At 45.8% G+C, this 14,898-nt stretch overlaps 1 protein-coding gene across 1 annotated transcript; it reads right to left on the reverse strand.

Moving 5' to 3' along the window:
* Window positions 1–1,929: 1,929 nt before the first annotated feature.
* GPX5 (glutathione peroxidase 5) lies at window positions 1,930–10,613 on the reverse strand. Its single transcript, XM_077885949.1, has 5 exons — window positions 10,413–10,613; window positions 7,346–7,499; window positions 4,522–4,639; window positions 3,974–4,073; window positions 1,930–2,918 (listed from the first exon to the last, which is right to left on the reverse strand). Exons 1-5 carry the CDS (start codon window positions 10,497–10,499, stop codon window positions 2,712–2,714), a joined length of 666 nt encoding a protein of 221 aa, XP_077742075.1. The 5' UTR covers window positions 10,500–10,613; the 3' UTR covers window positions 1,930–2,711.
* Between the last annotated feature and the right edge of the window lie 4,285 nt (window positions 10,614–14,898).

Raw genomic sequence — 14,898 nt, forward strand, 5'->3', positions numbered from 1 at the left:
ACACTCACCACAGAACTTCTCAGTGATCCTGCACATTCTTTTTTATTTTTTCAAATCCATGCAACACATTGTCATCAGCAGGTTTCTAGCATTACACAGTAAATCCACTCTAGGCTGGCCGCTTCTTTCAGCTTTTGATCCCTCCTTTCTGTCATTAGGCACAATAGTCCTGGCGTTTCTACTGCATTTACTGAGAACCATTTTTTTTTTTTTTTTTTACAAGCAGGAGAATCCAAACAGTGTGTTGGGTTCTTGCCAATGTGTAAAGTTTCTGCACTTTGGAAAAATGCCCCAAGATCAATGAACTCTCCTTTAGCTAATTTCGTGTCCCATGCCCCTTGATCCAGAACTCTCAGAATCTAGTTCTTTATGGGACAGATGTTGAGTAGATGGCAGAGCACATAATGTTTGGCAGAACAAAAGCCTCTGCATTGTCATCAAGCAAGAAGGATGTGCTTGGGATCCCTGGGTGGCGCAGCGGTTTGGCGCCTGCCTTCGGCCCAGGGCGCGATCCTGGAGACCCAGGATCGAATCCCACGTCGGGCTCCCTGCATGGGGCCTGCTTCTCCCTCTGCCTGTGTCTCTGCCTCTCTCTCTCTCTCTCTCTCTCTCTGTGTGACTATCATAAATAAATAAAAAATTAAAAAAAAAAAAGAAGGATGTGCTTATCCTTAATAAGGAGAACTGGGAGTCTTGGAAAATCTGGGGATTTAGATGTTCTAAAGCATCCAACCAGATGTCTCCATCCAGTGTCTCAAGATTCTATTCTTTTCCAATCAAGGCCATGACCTGGGCATAGAAGGTAATTAGTTTGAGAATTTAACCATCTTTGGAGCTCTACTGTCCCTACAATTAAGTCTTGGACCTGAAACTTAGTTTTTTGTGCTCTCGAGTTGCAGGATATGAGAGGTTCTTCATCTCCTCTTATGGAGGCACTTTGGCTTCTACAGTTAGCCTTTATTTGGTCAGATATAATACTCAGCCTTTAATAATCTCTCTCCAAAGCACCAATTTCTTCTAATAACAATCTTAAAATTGCCTTAAAATTATATCACCTTAAAAGTACCACCTATCTCACATTTCTCAAGCACCTGATACCATATCCTTTCACCAGTGTACCACCTCATTCAGGTTTGGTGAAAGTTTTAAAAATTGCTATGGGGTGCATGGGTGGCTAAATCAATAAAGTGTAAGACTCTAGGTTTTGGCTAAGCTCATGATCTCAGGATTGTGAGATTGAACCACATGTCAGGCTCTGCACTGGGTGTAGAGTCTGCTTAAGATCTCGCTGTCTCTCTCTCTTCCTCAGCAACCCCCCTTAAAAAAATAAAAAAATAAAAATTGCACTGCTACTCTGTGCAATGGCTGTTTGTGCTCCACCCATCCCAGCACTGCTGAGCAGATGGTGGATAGTTCAGTTTCAAAACTATCATCTTAGCATCTTCTTTCTCACATCCTTTCTGGTGCCAACCACTGCAGGTTAGGTTACCTATAAAGTCTCAAAGATGGAGACGTGCATGCAAAGCTTACTATAGAGCACTAGGTCAGGATCAACAGAAAGGCATCAGACCCTTGGGCATCTCTGCAGCTGGGATGGGCCCTCCAGAGCTGCCCTAAGTTGAGAAGTCAAGTCTTGCTTCTTATGCCCCTCATGGAGCAGTAATTGGATACATGCTGCCCCTGGAAAGGGGACATGACCTGAACCTGAGATAATTCCCAATAAGGGGTGACAATTGAGAGCTGCCAGGTGACAGCATTCCAAGGATCTGTCCTTGGACAGATAATAATAGAAGGATAATTTCTTCTATCCAAGGGGTTCAGGTGATTTGGGAAACACATCATCTGTGGTAGTCACAGTGAGAAAGAAGAGAGAGATGAGACAAGTTTGAGCACAAGATAGGGTATAAAAACTACCACAGTGATGCCAGATGCTGTAGAAAACATTTTATTGGAGACAATGCAGAGCTGGTTCTGAAGCTGAAGAATCTAGGATGGACAAGAGAAAGCCCATCCTTCAAAGGATGCATTGTCCAGGTGTCATGACCTGAGTGCACTACAAGTCAGACAGCAGGGAAGTTTCTGTAGGATCTAAATGATAGAGAGGCTCCGGGTCCCACTACCATGGAGATGTCCTTCTATTCTTGCAAGGCAGTCTCCTGCTCTCACTCCACCTTAGAGCTCATAAGCCAGAATGACAGGTCACTGTGTGTATGGGAGGGTAAGTTTCATGGATGAACACTGGTCTCAAAAGACTTGGAAACTGACAATACGTGTTTGTCACGGTGGAGGGCAGGTGTTATAAGGTGGAAACTCGGCTGTATGGCTACCATCCCACTGTTATTTCTACACTTTTAGAGTGGAAAGAGAAGGGGGAACATTCTGTCTGGAACGTTCTTTTTCAGGATGTTGTGGCAGACTGAACCATCCTCATGGAACGCTGATTTTCTTTTGATGGACAGGACCGATTAAATTTATTTATATTAGAGGTCTAAGGATTTAGAGGTTCCATTCTTTTGTTCTTCTTCCACATACGGATTCTTGCAAGGAGAAATAGCAGTAGTCTTCTGAATATAAATCTGCTTGGTAGAGAGTGGGAACTCTGGCGGTACAGCATGCTTTGGTCAAGGGCAGGCCATTTAGAAGAATGTGGTGAAATCTGGAATTTTTTTAAAACACGTCTTCTGATGAGAAGCAGGGTTGCTCCTGCCTTCCTATTTCATTTTGAGCTGTTTCAGGTAGACCAGGATGTCTTCCTTGACAGTGCTGATGGGAGTCCGGTGGAACCAGCGCAGGACAGGGACCCCATCAGACCCCACCAGGAACTTCTCAAAGTTCCAGCGGATATCGTGGACCTTTACAGGATCCCAGGAGATGTGTCTGAAGGAGCCTAGAACCTCTGAGGGGTGAGGGCAGGAGAGCTGGAGCAGAAATGCAACAAACAGCGTCATTTCTGCTACTGTCACCCACAGGGGAACTGCTCCCTCCCATGCCTATATATTCTAATTTCTTGTGATTCTTAACAAATCCTTTGGATTGCCACCACATCAATGATCAAGACAGTTGTAGATATAACAGTAAAATCCTGTTCCCTCTTCCTGTGCCCCTGTGCCCCCGGTGATCACAAAGCAATGCTGTTATGGGTAAGATATGTCACTTCTGTTGGCTGTTGGTTTCCTTTTGTGCAAAGTCAACAATTTAGATTAGAATGGGGTTCCCCAGGTCTTAGGGCTCCCGGGCCAGTAGCATTCCAAAAATATCTTTGGGATCAACGTGTAGTTCCAACATTTTGTTTTGTCAAATTAACAAAACTTTTGAGAAGCATCATTTAATTTAAAAAAGATTATTGTAAGAATAAATTACAAATAGGTCCTAATCTTAGAATAGAGGGAAGCCCTTATAAGTCAGTTGAGTTTATGAAACCCTCTGACATTGTACTATTTTCTTCAATTTGCTGAAGGTATATAAAAATCTCTGAGCTAGGTGCTGGCCCACTGTCTAGCATTTAGGAACAATTAACGCTGGTGGTTAGGGACCCTGTAGCCTCCAGTTCTCTATATCTGGAAGTCAGTGTTTCATAAAAGGCACTTACTATGTGGTATTAGCCTATTTATTTCTATGCTCCTCTCTCCAATAGGAACCATCAAGGACGAGGGACTGTGTCTTATTCTTCTTTATATCAGTATTATTTAGCTAACTGCCTCATATTCAGAAAATGTACCTTGATGAATGAAGGTTAATGAGCAAAAGAGGGTGGTCCTTGGAAACACAGCCACTCTACACAGCCCTCTCCATCACAAAAGCCAGAATCTCATAAATACTAACAAATTAAACCCAGGTCCCTACACTAATGTGTAGACCTCTAGCCAAGAGTCCAATGCCACTTCCAGGCATGACCCTTGGGTCCATTTCCAGGACAATAACTCTACGATAGGAATGCTTGGGAAGAAGAGGTTTGGGTCAGTGATTCACTCACCTTCAAGAAGGTGAAGACTTTCTGTTCTTTTTCACCATTCACATCCCCTTTCTCAAAGAGCTGGAAGTTAGGGACATAGCCTCTGCCTGGACGGACATACCTAAAATGAACCACAGCATTCCCAGGAAGCTCCAGAATGTAGGAGAGGAGGCTACAGTGGGGCACCAGGTCTGGGGTTCATGGGAAAAGCAGGAGGAAGGGCAGAGATGGAAAACAGAGCTGAAAAGGGAAAATACAGGCCATTTCTAGACTGTGGGCTCCCTGATTCACAAAATTCTTCTCTTTACTGCAACCTGACCCTGTGTTCTGTGTACAGCCTCTGTTCCGGCTTCCTCTGTGTTCCTGCTCCTTTGCGGTCCAGCAACATCTCATCTCAGAGAGGACAAGAGTCCCTGGACACTGCCAGACTCACATCAGGCTAGGACAAAACTGATGTCAGCTTGCAGGTGCCCCTAATCTGCCACCCACTCAGGGAGTCCTCAGCACAAAAGTGGCTCTGCAGTCTGAAAAAAGGTAGGCTTCCTGTGGGGTTCCTAGTAGGCACTTACTTCAGCCCCGGAAGGATCTCTGAGTTCTCTCCTGGCTCCTGCTTCCCAAATTGGTTGCAGGGAAAGCCCAATACAACCAGGCCCAAGGGCTTCAGCTCCTCCTGAAGTGAATTCAGTTCTGTGGGTAGATAAGGGACAATAAGGAGACCTTGTGTAGAGAAAGATCTGTGGGATTGACCCATTTTCAGGGCAACAGAGCCCTAGGGGAGGAAAAATCTCTAGATTGGAAAGACTCTCAGTGGCAGGGCTGCAGTTAGATGCTGGAGCTCCAGACATGCATTCCAGAGCCTTTTGTTATAGGGTAATAGTTCCCAAATCTCTGGCACATCAGAATCAACTGAGAGCCCTTTCTGATAAATAGGGAAGATCAGTTCCCATCCCAGAGAATTCTGATTCCCTTCTTCTGAGATGAGCCCCAGTCTTTAATATTCAAAACTTCACAGGGTTATTGTAGATTGTAAAATGTATAACTGCAAGTGTATGGAGGGTTATTGATGGGTACAGTTTCATTTTGACAAGATGAGAAAGTTCTGGAGATTTGTCTCATAAGAATGTGAATATACTTAACACTACTAAGGAGTACACTTAGAACTGGTTAAAATTGTAAATTTTATATTACATCTTTTGTTATATACACACACACATGCACACACGCGCGCACACACACACACACACACACACACACAAGCTTGCCTTCCCTGGTTGGTTACTTGCTAAACTGAATCTGTCTTTTTTAAAGGAAAGGACACAGATGAGGAGAATGGGTTTTTCTCCTCTGTACAGACTGGGTGCTCTGGGTGGAGCAGGGATAAGCCTGACAGAGGCAAGGAGAAACAGAGAAATTCTAGGTCCAGCTTCCTGGAACAATCCTCAGGATGTTGAAAAGACATTCTACCCCATGGTCCTCACTGACATAGCAAAACACAAGTTTGCTCCTGCCTTCTTCCACTGTTTTCCAATTTGATTGCTCAGCTTTTTATAATCAACTTCTCTGTTAACGCTTTCTGGGCTACATGGCTTCAGTCCCCTGACAAACACCAGCCAGTACCACTTAGATTCTGCACAGCCAACTGGTCAACTGGTACCACCTCTTAGTCCTGTTCTTTTCCTTTTCCTTCCTTCCTTCCTTCCTTCCTTCCTTCCTTCCTTCCTTCCTTCCTTCCTTCCTTCCTTCTTTTTTCTTTCTTTTTTTAAAAACTAGAGATTGGGGATCCCTGGGTGGCGCAGCGGTTTGGCGCCTGCCTTTGGCCCAGGGCGCGATCCTGGAGATCCGGGATCGAATCCCACGTCGGGCTCCCTGCACGGAGCCTGCTTTTCCCTCTGCCTGTGTCTCTGCCTCTCTCTCTCTCTCTCTCTGTGCCTATCATAAATAAATAAAAATTAAAAAAAAAAACAAACTAGAGATTGCCTTCCTGATTCCATATAGTTCCTCAGTATTTCTCCCCACATCCTTCCCCTCTGTCCTCAGTCACCGTACATGATCACTTCCTCTAGGAAGGAGACAATAAATTAGGAATCCTGTCTTCCAGTCCTTGAGCAACTAACTATTGCTTAGTGTCCTTGTCTGTTATGTACAAAATGGGAACTGACTAAATTGATTTTTAAAGTCAGTGTAAGCTGGTAAGATGAATTATGGTCCAACACAATGTTATTCAGCCTTAAAAAAGAATGAGGAGATAGTCTGAACTCTAAAGTACTTTATTAATTAAGACAAAGAGCAAAATGGGATGTAGTATTTATATTATCTTATAACTGGGTGGGAGAGAAGCAGAAAAAAACCTCTACCTATGTATTCTCCTCTGAAGGGAGGTGGGAGGAGGTGGAAAGGCTTCTCACTCTAAACTTTTTGATTCACATAATTTGTGAGCCTTGTGAATATATTACCTGTTTACAACATAATCAAAAACAACAAAAAATGAAGTTATTATTAGTTTAAATATAAGTCCCTCTGTTTCTGGCAACATTCATCCTATTCACTATTATTATTATTTTTTTTAAGTAGGCTCCACTCCCAGCATGCAGCTCATCACAGGGCTTGAACTCAGAACCCTGAGCATAAGAGTTAGATACTTAACCAACCAAGCCACCTAAGCACACTCCATCCTACTCATTATCCATTGCTTTCTAAACCACATGGTCTGAGATATGAGAAAGATAAAATCTCTCCTTGAGTAACATACAGAGAGGCGGAATCTCCATCTAGGAGGCCTTCAGTTGGAGCAGGAAGATTCCCCCATCACCACCTGCTCTACCAACTCTCCAGCCAAACGCAGCTCCAGGTATAAAACCCCATCCCCCTCTCTCTGTCTTTGTCAGTTACCTGTAAAACCCTAGAAAAGTTTCAAAAACATTGTTTCTGTCTCTTGTATTCACAGAGGAGAGTTCTAGAATCGGTGGAGAGGCTCCTAGTCCTCAGAGATCTATTGATTCTCCTGGAAATTCTCAGGAGCAAAGCAGAAGCAGGACATGGGGAGGGAATCAGCAAACTTTTTCTATAAAGGTCTAGATAGTAAATACCTTAGACTTTATGAGCCAGGTGGTCTCTGTCACCATTATCATCAACTTACTCAACTCTGCCTGGAGGCGTAAAATCAGTATGAATGGGCATGCATGGGCATGGCTGTGTTCTGATAAAACTTTGTTTACAAAAGCAGGCTAGCCAGATTTGGCCTGTGGGCCATTGTGGCTTCTGACATCAGGGAACCAAGTCACTTGACCATGAGCATTTATTTTCATATGTAATTAGAATGTAATTCTAATTATGATATAGAATATAGTGAGCTGGAAGATTCAGCCCCAAGGAGATCTGGCTATGAATTCTTACCAGGATACTGAGCTGTCAGACCACAATAGGTGGCCACATTGACAAAAAGAACATGCTTGCCCGCATACTGCTTGAACTGAATGCGTTCATTTCCATTGAGAGTGAGGGCTTCATATTCATAGATGGTTCCTTTCACATCTTTATAGCAATCCATCTAGAAGATTTAAAAAAATGATGATATTAATAACAACAATTCCTAACATCAGTGTAAGCTTTCAAAGCACTCCAAGTAATACCTGCATTAAATGAAAACAAACCAGGAAACAAACAGGAGTTATCTAAGGTGTGTGTGACAGGATAGAAAGTTAAGTCTTGTGATTTAGAAGCCAGTGGTTTTCAAGCAACAGTCAAGTCTCCCCTCCTGTTATCCTGGAAGAGGCAGGACACCAGGAAATGTGCTGGGATAAGATGAACAGAGCAGAGATTCATGAACTGGGATGGGAAGTTCTGGAAGGAAGCAGGGGCGGAAGAGAAAAGCCCACTGCCTTTTGTGCTTCTGTGAGGATGAGGATATTCATTGGCTCTGGGTTGGAGATATTCTGTCTGGATTTTCCCAGTGAAGGGAAGGTTTGGGATTGCTTATATAGTGGCAAGAATTCTGATCTGGGAATCAGAAGCCAGCTCTGTAGTCAGATTCCCTTGTGAATCTGGGCAATTCTCATCCTTGACATTCAGTTCCCCCACTGGTAAAATGACATTCACCTACATTCCTGACAGGTCCTCAAGGGGCCTTCCCAGTTTAACATTCCAGAATCTAATATTAGCCCTGCCTGAAACAGTGTCCTCTCTCCTGTCACTCTCATTCTCGCATGATAGTCCTACAAGCCGCTACTGTGGAACTCTTTCTGTGGCTCCCAGCAGAGGAGGTGGAGAGCCCAAATCCACCTGCTAGTGCTACTAAAATCTATCTGGCAGCACCCAGCTGCACATAACCAGTGCTCCCCACCCCACTGTGCTCTAGGTATCTAATATTTGCCTTCACCACTGGCCCCATCTATTCTATTCCTCCCCAAATCTCTTGAACATATTGGAGCAGAATTCCATGTAACACAAATAAATTCCACATAACAGAAATTAGTTGTCCATGACATTCTTGTCGCCTGTTCTTCGGTTAAATTCCTCTGCAAGGCAGATCTCACCTTATTCTTCCTCCACTGTATCTATATAGGGTCCATGAAGGACTCCTTTTCCTATCTTGGGAAAGCTGCTGCCGGTTGCTCATGGAACACAGGGAGTACAAAACAGGAAGTGTGAAAAGGAAGCCACCAAACTACATGGTGAGAATGAGGAAAGAGGAACCGATCAGAGAAAGGGGAGAAGGACATAATCTGATAAGGAAGGTCTAGATTTAAACTAGGATTAAATCAGACTCCCTGGAAATCCAATGAACTAGAAAGGATTTCAGCCAATCACTACCTGTCCGGATGCAACACAAACAAAACCAGACTTTCTCCAACTTTCTAGGCCAACTGCTTCCATGACTAGCACACCGGACTCTAGTACTCGGTCCCTGCTCTGGGGCAGAAAGGTGCCTTCTCTGTGCAGGCTTTTGCACTTTCCCCTGAGTGCATACACAGACACATGCCAGCAAAACTGAGATGTGCATAGAGAGAATACTGTATGAAAATATCCATCTCAACTTCCATAATGCCAGGTGCTAAGTTAAACATTTTAAAGAAATTGTCTTTTTTTTTTCCTTTGTACTGCAATGAAAATTACTGAAAATCATGTTAAGTAACCAGAGTATGGGAATTTAGAGAGACTCTGAACTGGAAAGCCCTTTCCAGGCCAGCTTACTCCTGACACTCATTGCTGCTTCAAATGTATGTAAGTCCATATGATATGTCTCTAATACCTCCAGACTCAGTTTTTTATTAAGCAAATTCTATAGCTGAGGATCCAGGGTCTTCATACTCAACTAGGCAGCACTGAGTCACAGAAAAGCCACACCAATTCTCAAAAGTAGAGTCACCCAGGAGGTTCTCTGGTCAACTTCAGAGTGGTAGGAAGATCTTACCAGAGCTGCCTTTTACTGAGCACATTATATGTGTCATAATTATTGTTCACCTACCCACAAGGTAGATACGGTTGTCTACAAATGTATATGAGAAAGCAGAAGCTAACAAAGGTAAAGGGACTTGTCCAAGACCAAAAATGATTGCCCTACTACACGGATGAAAGGTTGCTTGCCTCTCACTTCATGATTCCATCTTGCCTCCAAGTCATCCAGATCATTGCTCTCCTTCCCAGTGCTGCCCCTCCCTATGTTATACACACATTTCATCAATAAGGCAACTGAATTATGAACTAGGACTAGACTGATGCCAGAATCCAAAACCCCTGATTCTAAATCTGTTTGTTTTAGATCTCCAATTTCTATCTATCTATCTATCTATCTATCTATCTATCTATCTATCTATCTATCAGAGTGTGTGCTCACACACACACATGTGTGCATGTGCACGGGAGGTGGGGAGAGGCAGAGGGAAGCAGACTCCCCACTGGGCTCAGTCTCAGGACCCTGAGATCATGACCTGAGCCAAAGGCAGATGCTTAATCAACTGAGCCACCCAGGCGCCCCTAGACCTCCAATTATTTTTGCCTATGTTTTATGTTTTTCGGATTAACTCTCCGATTTTATCCATCTGCAAAAAACCTTCCACATTGGTTTTTTCCTTCTTGTTGTAGGTGTCCCACTGAGCTGCATCAGAGATGACCTGGCTCACCCTCTCCTCCAAACCTTGCCACCCACCATGGTGCCCACTGCTTCCCCTGTCTGGCGCCCAGCTCTGATGCAGATACTGACGTGTTGGAAGAGTATCCAGGTAATCCTAACTAGAGATGGAGGAGAGCAAGGACTGCAGGAAGGAGACTCTTCCCTACCTATATTCAGCCCAAGGAGCATCCATTTATAGGAATGAAGAAGAGGCAAGTAGAAAAGAAAGGTTAATGGAAAACCCCAATATGAAAGAAAGCAGAGGTCAGAGTCTTACAAGAATGACTGGAGCAGGACAGAACAGTGACTCCACCTTGGGGCCCTGCCCCACCCTCTCTGGAGGCTGCTCACCTTTGTCTTCTCAGGCTTGGCATTTGTCTGCACAAAGCTGACTAGCAGAATAGGCAAAACGTAGGAGGCCCCTAACCATGCAGTCATGACTAGTCCGTAGATGTAGTTTTTGAGGCTGGGATCTCACACACACCCTGTCAAGCTTTTGATCCTGTAGCCAAGGCTGTGCACACCAATTGCAAGGATTTCTGTGGCATGAGTGGGGATGTAGAATTTAAACCACATCCTCACCCACACACACCCCCATGGGCATTCTGTGCTCACCAGTGCGATGAGGACCTGGGACTCATATAAATTCTGGCAGAATTGTGAAAAGGTGAGGGCAAGCATCCATGGTCTTGGAGATTACTGTTTGTTTTAATCGAGTGAATAGTAGTGTCCAGATGCAGACAAAGCCTCCCCAGCTTTTCAGTAGAGTCACTACCAAGGGAATGACATTGACATTCCAGATACCATTCATAATATCATGATTTGTGGACCATTTAGGACCTCTCCAAGAGAGATGGAAGGAACATGGCCCTGAGGAGGAAAAGATATTCACAACATATGTGAAAGAAGCACATTACTATATTCATTACACAACTGCCTTCAAGTGATTACAAATCAGTAATTACACAACCAGCCCAACAGACACATGGGCACCAGACAGTAAACCAAATGGCATTTGTGCTGGGATACAATGTTCCTCCTCAGCAGTAATCAAAGAGGTATAAATAAGAAAAGATGCATTCTGTATTTATCAGATTGGCCTAAGTTAAAAGGCATGGTGTTACCCCGGGCCTGAGTGTCGAAGATCTGGTATAGGAGGCCCCACACACCAGCCTAGGGAGGGGAAACACTAGGGCCGCCCATGTTCCGGTTATTATCTACCGTTCTGAATGCAGGTCTTTTAAAAGTGCTCTTAATCCCTTGAAGCCCCAGGCCTGAGAAGGATGAGGAAAGGAGACACAAATTCCTCTAAGAATAAAAATGCTTTGACGCTCAGCTCAGGGGCATTCCAGCAGCTCAATAGTCTCTGCTCACGGGGGTACTTGCTGGGGGCCACAGACCTGGAGCCCAGGAATTGCTGGATTTCCCACTTACAGAACATAGTCTGTCCCCACCCCCACCCCACCCCAGGGGAATCTCACCCAGGTCTTCCTCCCTCCTGCCTACAACACTATCCACCTTTGGACCTCAAGTGCTGGGGGCTGAGCTCAGGCACTCCGGAACCCATTGTTATTGATTGATCTGCACAAGGCCCCTCTCTTGCTTTGTCCATTATTCCCAGGCTTTGACTCCCAAACCCCATTCTCCCGCTGGTCTCCCCATGAGTAAAATACGTTTAATATCTCTATTGTTTGTATTCTTGAAAAACCTGTGCCTTCCTCATCAGATTATTAGCTTCTTGAAGCTTAAAACATCACTCACCACCACCCCCCATTTGGACGTCAGATTCAAATGATTAATTAAACTCCTAAATTTATGGCACTTGATCATCATTAGGCTGTGCAGAGACTGTCTTAGTTCATTAATTTTTTTAAAGATTTTTTATTCATTCATGAGAGACGCACAGAGAGAGAGAGAGACAGACAGACAGACACAAGCAGAGGAAAAGCAGGCTCCATGCAGGGAGCCGGACGTAGGACTAGATCCTGGGTCTGTAGGATCAGGGCCTGGGCTGAAGGCGGTGCTAAACTGCTGCCCTCATTAATTTTTTTAAAAGTGGATGTGGAGCCTAAAGTGGGGCTGGAGCTCACCACAGTGAGATGGAGACCTGAGCTGAGATGGAGTCAGATGCTTGACCAACTGGGCCACTGAGGCACCTCTTATGCTAGTTTTTAAAAAAATATTTTATTTATTTGAGAGAGAGAAATGAATGGTGGGGAGAGATAGAAGGAGAGGGAGAAGCAGACACCCTGCTGAGCAGGGAGCCCCATGCCCCATGCGGGACCCCATCCCAGTACCCGGAGATCATGACCTGAGCCGAAGGCAGACACTTCATAGACTGAACCACTCAGGTGACTCTTCAGTTAATTTTTTAAAAATTGTTTTCTGTCCCCGCATCCACTCGCACTTTCCTGGCCGTTGGGGGGACTCGTGTCAGGAAACCTCTCTAAGGCCTGGAGGGCTGGTGACCCCTGGTGACCTCCGAGGTCAAATGGCTAAAACAAGGCTGCATGTCCGTGGGGGTGGCTGCTCCTGAAGCTTAGTATCCCAAGTCAGAGAGGACAGCAGCCGCCTGAGCTCCGCTGAGAGGCTGGAGACCCGGTCCCTGAGCTGGACGGGGCGGGGCGGCTTCCCAGGCCCTGCCCCCTCGGCAGCCCCCCAGCCCCCCTCGGCCACCACTCGGAGCGCTGCCCCCGTCTGCTGGAAGCCCCGGTGCTGGGGCTCGGTCCTCTGAGCTGTGGGGACAGCAGGAGCATCCTCAGCTCCCCGCAGAGGCCGCTAATCTGAAACCCGGACCTCGGACCACCCCCCTCAGCCCGCTTCCCGCCCCCCCTGCTCAGAGAACCGTGTAGACTGAAGTACCGGCCCCAAGAGTGTCGCTTTTAATTGTTACTTGACGATGCTCTCAGTTCCCTTGGCCTCCCGGAGCCGTGTGACTCGCAGGTCACCTTCTGTGCCTCCGGGTCGCCTTTGGGAAATTCGCAGAAGGAGATGAAACTGACAGGGCGGATCCAGGATAATAAAGATTCACTGAAACTCCAAGCGGGGACCCGGCCCCAAGGTAAACGCCCCGTTTCCTCAACAGGGGAAGAAACCAGCGCTCAAGTAGGAACACCGAGGAGGCCCCCGTGGTGGGAGATCACCCACGCGGCTCCTCACCCTGTAATTCCTCGCTCTTTTTGCCATTTTCTCTCTCTGCTCATCACATGAGGGCGCCTAGAGTAGAAGAGAAACTGGTGTCAAACTCTGCCTCAGCGGTCCCATCAAATGGCCTAAAACCTCCCCAAGTCTGTGTCCCGTGGTCTCCGTCTCCCTGGAGACAGGACCTCTGTCCAGGATGAGGCCACAGGAGGCCCGGGGGTGCTGCCTGTCTGGGTGCACCTGCTGGCATCAGCACCCGCTGCCTCCTCTTCCACCATCCGCCGGAGCACCCCTCAAATCCCTGTCACTTCCTTTCTGGAATGTGGAAACTCTCCTGCTTGTCTTCTCCCTTCCAGACTCCTCCCTTCCGGCAGCCACTGGAGCCTCCAGACCTCCACCCACACAGCGAGGCCGACCAGTTTAGGTGAGCCCCCCACCCGGATTCTGCAACGTGTACCCAAACCTCTCCTGACGGTGCTCTCTACCTCCTTCAGGACTCCCTCCTGTGACTCTTCACACACACGAAATGCACCCCTTCCCTAAAACACACCTCCTTGGAGTTTTGGGGTTGATTTTGTCTTTTTGAAATGGGGAAATTCAGCTCAGAATCATTTTTTAAAATTTAAATTCAATCAATTAACATAATGTATTATTAGTTTCACAGGTAGAGGTCAGTGACTCATCAGTTGCATGTAACACCCAGTGCTCATCCCATCACATGCCCTCCTTCATGCCCATCCCCCAGTGACCCCAGCCCCCACCCCTCCCCTCCAGCGACCCTCAGTTTGTTTCCTATGATTAAGAGTCTCTTATGGTCTGTCTACCTTACTGATTTCGTCTTATTTTAATTTTTCCTCTCAGGCAGCCCCGGTGGCTCATGGGCAGTCCGGGTGGCTCAGCGGTTTAGCACCGCCTTGACTGTAGGGCGTGATCCCGGAGACTTGGGATCCGGTCCCACGTCGGGCTCCCTGCATGGGGCCTGCTTCTCCCTCTGCCTGTGTCTCTGCCTCTCTCTCTCTCTCTCTCTCTCTCTGTGTGTCTCTCATGAATAAATAAATAAAATATTTTTTAAAAAAGTTTTTTTCTCTCTTCCTCTAGGATCCTCTGCTTTGTTTATTAAATTCCACATAATGAGTAAAACACACTTATTTGGACTTAGACTTTTTTTTTTTAAGATTTATTTATTCATGAGAGAAACAGAGATGTAGGCAGAGGGAGAGGGAGAAGCAGGCTTCCTGCAGGGAGCCCTGTGGGGGGTGAGAATCCATCTTGGATCCTGGGATGATGCCCTGAGCCGAAGGCAGACCCTCAACCTCAAAGCCACTCAGGCGAATCTGGACTTAGAGTCTTGATCTTGGAGGTCAATTATTCTGAGTACTTTGGGATTCTACCTCCCCTGCTCCAAATTATCTATATTTATGCTCACTGAGAGGACAGGGAATGTAATTTTATCGAACAAGTGGAAATGTTTGTGACCTGAGCAATAGCTTTAAGGCTGAAAACCACTCTGGATCTAAATTGGCCATAAACTCTTGTCATTTTCTGACTTTAAAAATCCTACAATTGCAAGTAGTCCATAATCCTAATAGATAAGTTGGCAAGCATCACTATGTCTCAACACTGCCTCTTTTTTCCCATTCAGACTCCACGTTTTCCTTGAACTAGGACTCTTAGGAGGAGAACTTTCTTGCCCAGG

Source organism: Canis aureus, chromosome 37 (genome assembly GCF_053574225.1).
Source record: "Canis aureus isolate CA01 chromosome 37, VMU_Caureus_v.1.0, whole genome shotgun sequence".
Lineage (NCBI taxonomy): Eukaryota > Metazoa > Chordata > Mammalia > Carnivora > Canidae > Canis > Canis aureus.

Excerpts from the sequence above, each read along its gene's own strand:
- GPX5 (XM_077885949.1), bottom strand. The coding sequence starts at position 10,499 with ATGACTGCATGGTTAGGGGCCTCCTACGTTTTGCCTATTCTGCTAGTC. Across the intron at positions 7,500-10,412 it reads CCAAGCCTGAGAAGACAAAG|ATGGATTGCTATAAAGATGT; the intron begins GTGAGCAGCCTC and ends TAAATCTTCTAG. Across the intron at positions 4,074-4,521 it reads GAGATCCTTCCGGGGCTGAA|GTATGTCCGTCCAGGCAGAG; the intron begins GTAAGTGCCTAC and ends GGTTCATTTTAG.